Consider the following 6948-nt stretch of genomic DNA (forward strand, 5'->3'; position numbering starts at 1 on the left):
TACCATAGGAACGTTGATTGATATTTTATCTACCAGGCGCATGATTCTGGTTCCGATTCCATTGTGATTGAAAAAGTACTTGAGCCAATAGTTCTGGAGCTTGAGATAAAAGTCCTTTGCAACAAAGTGACCTGGCCTCCCCGTTGGTGATATGAGCATTGAGTGCTGCAAAACTCGCCTCAGGCCCAATGGTAAAACCACTGTCAGCAGAATGTACATTCGAGGGAGATGGATACCATACTGAGGCAATCCCTTGATGGCTTGCGCCATAGTTGACCATCAAAGCCACATTTTAAGAACTCGTCCAATGTCTCCATCATGCATTGCCCGGTCGCACTCAACTACTGTCGCAAAGTCGCGTAACCGCAGCATCAAATTTGTGAGTTTATTGTTTTTGTTCAACTTCGACTGTTCTAGAGCCGCAGGTGACATGAATTGCTCGTAACAATCATCAACAGCTTGTTGAATGTCCCCAGGGGTCATACAGACTTTTTCTCGGGATAATTCCTCACGCTCGCGCCCCATCACAACCCTGTGAGATGAACATGTTGCAGTAATTAGATGAATGGACTGGTCATAATATAAACAGTCGACATGGAATTACTCACAGAAGAGCGCTCAGGATGGTTGCCTCATGAACCTTTGTCATGTGCGAAATCATCAAGGAGAAATCTTTTTTTGTTGTTGGTTGATCAGAGGGGATCCCAAGAGCCGAAAGCATATGCCAAGCTCCCATGTCTGAAGAGTCAGTGCTGTCTCCGAAGTGCATCAGGAAGATTGACTGAGCAACATTCCAAAGAATATGTGAGGCTCCGAGTAGTGTAAAGCAGTTTGACAAACTTTCTTCGGGGAACATGTTTGGTCGTCGTAAGGCACGTAAACTTTCTATTAGCCTACAAGTTCCAAGATCCCCCTCAATGATTCGCAGTTGGCTGAAAAATTCGCTTTGACTGAGGCCAGTTTGCTGGATTACTCCTTCGAAAACGTCTGATACACCAGCGGACGAGTTATCAGATGCTAACATCAGCTTGAGCATAGTTATGTCGGGTACTTTAGGAGTAATTGGGTCAACAACTGGAGGCTTCAGGTTTGAAGGAGGAGTTCGAGTTTTATTGATGGCTAGGTGCTCCATCATCACACGGGTGATTTGACTTTTCAAGACTTTTTGAAAATGGTCGTTATCATTCTCGGTTGGAAGGAACATGGCTGGTTTGACTTGCATATCGGTGGCGCGCGAGATGGCTTCTTTGTACGATTTAAGTGTCAGATCTCGTGGGTCGACCTGAGCTACGAGAGTTGGATCGATCTTGTGAAAGTAACCCCAAGTCCCGTGAAACACACAATTCTTCATCCTTGTGTTTTGCTGGTGGACTCTTTCCTGGAAGTCGACATTATCAATACATATAAGCGGCTGCATCAGGTCCGTGGGGTTGATCTGAGTGAAATGTCGTATTTTCTTTGTCGCCTTGCGTCCTAGATAATTGAGAGCTTTGTTGGCTGTTTTTCGGGTACATGCCAAACCGACATATCGTAAATACCCATTCACTCGGTCTGTGACTCCACAAGCCAGGAAAACGACTGAGTTCAAAAGCTGCAAGCCGTTCACGCGCATATTGGCAACATATTGTACCATAGAGCAGATTGTTGATGCGACCTGTAGTAAAAAATAACGTGCACTGAATAAAAACATTTACAAATTCTTCTGAAATAAGGAATGATAACTGTTCTCTGCTGACCGTGTGGATTCGAGCGGCCCGTCTTTCCGCAGATGTTGGCTTTCTCGGACGTTTCAACACCAATTCACTCCCCAATTCCGTATCGGAAGCTTCGGAATCCGACTCAGAAAATTCTTCTTTGGCTGCTGTGTTAGTTGATCTAACTTGAAGTCTGGACTTGAGGAGACCGTAGAGAAATGGCATCTCGAGCGTGCAAACAGCAAGGTCCCTAGACGATTTTTCGTTGTGCGAAAAGAAGTTGTGCGTAATATTCTTTGCATTGAAGTACGGTCCACGGCGTTTCCAGATGATATTCCTTCAGCATTTAGGCAGACCTGCGCCTGAGTGGTGGAATGTAAACCAAGCAATACTTTCAGTCATAATCTCCCAAAAATTTGCGGCAATTTTATAAGGGGGCTTGCATACTCACCTGCGTCTGGATGAAGTCTTTCCAGTCCTCAGTGCCTCCCTGAGAGCAAACCAGCACACCTATTGCACGTATGACATCCAAAGTCCCTTTGATTCCTTCACTGCCCCAGTGTTGGTGTTTAGTAGCCAGGTCGGTGTTATTGAGTGTGAGAAATGCGGTGATGAATTTTTTGGGGTCAAGATTCTGTTCTCTAAGGACTTCGCATATGTACAACACCTTTTCAACTTTGGTATGGAATTTGGGCGGTCCGGTAGGCATGATCGCAGAGCTGGATGTAGTGTTCATGGTCTCCAAATGTATTGATTTGAACGTATTTTGTGTGGTTGCGCTGGAGGTTATTGAAGATGATGGGCGATTGTAGGACTGGTGAAGGAGGAAAAGGTACTTGTAAATTGAGACATGGTGGACCGCTTCGGTGAGCAACTTGCTGAGATACCTGTCAGAGCTATGAAAAAAAAACAGACAGGTGTGTCATTTTTTTGCCTCGAAGGAAGTGTATGTACTTCACTGCTTCGGGGTACCCGGCGGAGTGCCTCAAAGGTCAACTTCTGATGTTGATTGTTTGATGAAGGAGGGGTGGTACAGCCCCAAATTTTTGGGAGGTTGTAGGCCAAGTGTAGACCTTCATCATGGTCTTTACGGTGCCACGAAATCTATTGTTTTGAAAAAGTTATTGCAGAAATAAATTTTTCTCTGCAAAATCTGAAAAACTTGTCACGCCAAAAAAGTTCACTGTTTCATAAGTCCCTCCTTCGGAGGCGGGCGCTTCGCGCCCAGGAGGGACTTAGTTAAGTTCGGGGACTTGTGTGAAGTTCGCTTCCAGTGCAGGCTTCAGGCATGCCAAAAAATTCCCAGATGCACGCCAAAGAAGGTGTATACTCCTGACCACTCCACAATTTTTGGAGTGCAGGATGGTTCACTCCAAAACCAGTCCCCATTTGGAGTGCATGTGCCGGTCATCAAGAGGGATATGTACTGCCCTCGGTGGGCGGCGCAGACCGGCCATCGAGTGCTGGTTTTGGAGTGCCCGGGTGTTCACTCCATGCCAGCCTGGAATGCAGGGTTGTGCACTCCAAATGGGGGCTAGTTTTGGAGTGAACCATCCAGCACTCCAAAAATCTTGGAGTGATCAGGAGTGCACACCTTTTTTGGCGTGCATCTGGGAATTTTTTGGCGTGCCTAAAGCCTGCCCCTCTGAAAAAATCCAGTGGAAATGCCGACCGTCTGGCGACGGTTTCCCCTTGCAGGCAGTCGAACCGAACTCATTTCGGCTGCCGATCGAAATCATTCCGAAAAGCTTCACCGGGCACCCGTGGTGTATTTGGGGGCACCTGTTAACTTAGAGAACCTGGAATGACGGAAGCACATTTTTAGCATTTTGGATTCGAAAAGTGTAAATGATTTTCTGGGAGGCTCCCAGAATTGCCGGGTCATCCAGTCCTCCTGATGGAGTCAGAGAATCTCTAGATCAAAACGGACAAGATCCATCGCTCATACCAAATCTACATCCAATCTGTTTATTGGAATTCAGCCAAGGTGCAGCCGAACGACTTTGCCCTCTACTCAGTCCATAAGCAACGTTATCGTGGGACAGGATTTTATTATGACTTTTGGGGCTTTGCCTCTGGTATGTGCGCATCCCCCCAAAACTAGGAGAAGATTTGCTAGAAGACATTAGAAACTGTTCTCCCTTTTTTTTGAGTCCATCACTCAGCCCCGCTTTGTTGTCGCTGGAATGATAATTCAAGAGGGCATTCCAAAGAATCATGTAACCAATTAAATCGAGCAACGTAACAAGTTCCGAACAGAATTGAACTTCTTGTGTTCCGAGAAAAGAGGCAAGCAAGAAACAAGAAAGAAAAGTGAAAACGCTAGGCAAAAAGAATAGATGCAGATGAAAACTATGACCAAGAAAGAGATGACTATGAACAAACTACAAAAAAAAACTGCTGAGAAGAAATAGGGGAATCAGAGGTCAGTCCTAATGATGTTACACATCAGGACCATGTCAAGTATACATCGAAAACCGTCAAATCTCTATGGTTGTAATGACTCTTTTAATATGAGGTGGATGAGCTTTGTGAGGTAAAATAGAAAGATAAGATTCGGAAGCCTTATCCTCCAGAGGTCAAGTCTGACAGAGATGAGTACAAGTTACAGTCGGCTCATTCAAGCCGGAACGATTGAAACAAATATCCAATGCCAATACCCATTCTTAATAACTGAACATGTGCTGACGAAATATCTTCAAATAATCGTTGTGATCCAGACCCTCAGCCATGCGTGTATGAGTTCAGTTGGTTTGTCGACAGCTCGTTGCTTCGACCACAAACCGATCGACCTGTCTTCCTTTGGCATCCATGGTGCGCCAGTATAGCCGGTCGATAGCGGTGTATTGTTTGATATGGTGATCACCATCAGAATATTTGATAGGACAGGGAAGCTGACTACCTGCAATCCGATAAACCCGGACGTTTTCATCAGACCACCGCTGCCGCCGGGCTGTGTTTTCATGGGAATCCTCGAGCCACATCTCGTCGGTTTCGAATTCAGGCGCCATATCGAGCGTTATGGGGCTAAAGTAATCCGCCCCACCACCACCGGTAGCACGAGTCTTGTGCTGTTTCAAGTGACTTTGAGATGTTTCGTAAAAGCCCCAGTTTTCCACTTTTGTGGCGGGGTTTTTGTGATATTTTCCTGATCCGGGGGTGACCACGTATATCACTCCATGATCTTCTTCGTGTGAATGCGGATCAAGGTCAGAGTAGCGTGCCATCTCGTGCTGCTTGATAAGTGATGGGGGGATGTTTGAGGACGGGCCGTTCTCGAAGAAGTATGGGGTGAAATATGTCCGGAGTAGACCGCGAGAGTAGGCCGCAACTTCATTAGATGAAATAACTAATGTCGCTGGGGGGATGTCATACATCCTCGTCACATCGGAAGTCGCGTGGAAGTGGGGCGCATAGACCGTGCGGATGTAATGGTTGCTAAACAAGGCCCATTCAAAACGGATAAATCAGTTTCAAGACACGTTCGCAGTTTTCAAAATCATATAACTGTGTTCTGGAAAACACTCACAGTTGAGCATCCTTGTCATGCTTCCACATCTGCTCGTCGGCGTGCTCAACAAAAGGTGCTTGGTTCACAACGATGAGTCGAAGACTGGCTTCTTTCCATTCCGGCCGTGCCATCTCCCAGAGCAACCAATGCTCCTGGTCGGCAACTTCAGTGAGACTGCTGCGACTCTTATAGAAGGCCTGCCTGTCAACGACGAGGTTGCTGTCCAATACAAGCACTCTAGCACGGGGATGCGGCGAGTAGGCAAAGTAAGTGCCGCGAGTGCGATGGTCCCTCGGCGTAGAGAGTAAGGCGCCATACTGACGTTCAGCGATGGAGACACCGGGCAAGATAACTCTATTCTTTTGATTTTTCAACAAAGCCACCCGTGTACGATTGATTTCGCCGACTTGAACATGCGACAAACCAGCGGTGTAGATACTCTTGCCTTTGGTATCAAAATCGTGGGATCCGCGGGCATAGATAATGGGGATCTCAGAGCTGGATTTCTGTTGAAAGGTGATAGGGTCCCAAAATTCGGTTTGCCAATGCTTCAAGTCTCGGGCCTCTTGGACCGCATTGCCCATGTGAATCATCAGGTGAGGCTGCGATGGTGGGGGGGAATTGGTGATATTACGGACTCCAAATAGGCTACCACGAGGGGACAGGTAGGATTTCAAGTTGTGTGCTTTCTTGATCAACGGTCTGAGAGTTCCTGGGCTCGAATGAGTGTCACCGATGACGAACATTTCGATTGGACTGATCGTTTTGTTGGTGGTCACAACCATAGACGAGAGATGATCTACAGAAGCGGGGTCGGGTGGATTGACACCTAGCCATTTGAATTCGTAATTGCCGTAGGTCCTTACCGTGGCGGGAAGACCAGTAAGCGGATCGATGTTGCCGGATTCTAGGACTAGTTCGTATTCATAAGTAGAACCAGACTCCAGATGGTCCAAAAGGACTGAATGGACCCATCTGTTTCTGCCCTCTCGGCCTTCAGCCTGCTCTACCTGAACTTTAGGAGCTATAAATTGCGGCTTGACAGTCGTTTTAGGGAAGCCGAATGCGGAGGCGCGGGTGTTGGTTTGAATCTGCTTCCGATAACGTAATCCGATGCCTCTATGCTTGTGGTCTCCTTCCGATCGGGGTTGAGTGGTCTCCCATACAATCGCGGCTGACCAAGGCGAATGGACAAAGAGCAATGGCTGTTTCCTAAGCGCCAAGTGATGTGATGCAAACCAGCCTGCAGAAAATACTGTATCCACAAACATGAAACGAGCAAATACGAAAAGATGGGTTGAAAGCCAGAATAAAATTCCACCGACGATCAGGAGAAATAGAAGGGTGCGGAAGGAGGCCGGATAAACGTATAGAATATCATAGAGTGCAGGTGGAAGCCTTGAGCGGGATCGGGAGCGTTTATGACGAGTGTGCAGCTTAGGTGATGTCAACGGCCGAGAAGTCGGGATGTCGAAGGCAGCGTGATCATTTTTCGCTGCCGCGGGGCGGTACATTATTGGTGTTTGTTGGCCGGGTGATCACAGTTGGCAAGCTGTAAAGGGCAGACCCAGTCAATACCCTATGCCTTGGAACAATGTGAGATGAGATTTGAGACTGCTAACCTGAGGGGCGGAGGGTAAATGGACCTGTAGGCTTGGGCGGCTGGTGAGTTTATGTTGCACTCGCCAAATAGTTCTTTGATGATGATTGTGGTTTGAGAGAAACTCTCCGAATAGTTGTATG

At 47.1% G+C, this 6948-nt stretch overlaps 1 protein-coding gene across 1 annotated transcript; it reads right to left on the reverse strand.

Annotated features, from left to right (window-relative positions):
* Positions 1–4438: 4438 nt before the first annotated feature.
* PtA15_13A47 (uncharacterized protein) lies at positions 4439–6719 on the reverse strand (the record flags this gene model as incomplete). The annotated part of the gene is made up of 2 exons (XM_053162681.1): positions 4439–5132; positions 5224–6719. 2 exons carry the CDS (start codon positions 6717–6719, stop codon positions 4439–4441), a joined length of 2190 nt encoding a protein of 729 aa, XP_053026203.1.
* Positions 6720–6948: the final 229 nt, after the last annotated feature.

The sequence above is a fragment of the Puccinia triticina genome, chromosome 13A, assembly GCF_026914185.1.
Source record: "Puccinia triticina chromosome 13A, complete sequence".
In the NCBI taxonomy this organism is placed as follows: domain Eukaryota; kingdom Fungi; phylum Basidiomycota; class Pucciniomycetes; order Pucciniales; family Pucciniaceae; genus Puccinia; species Puccinia triticina.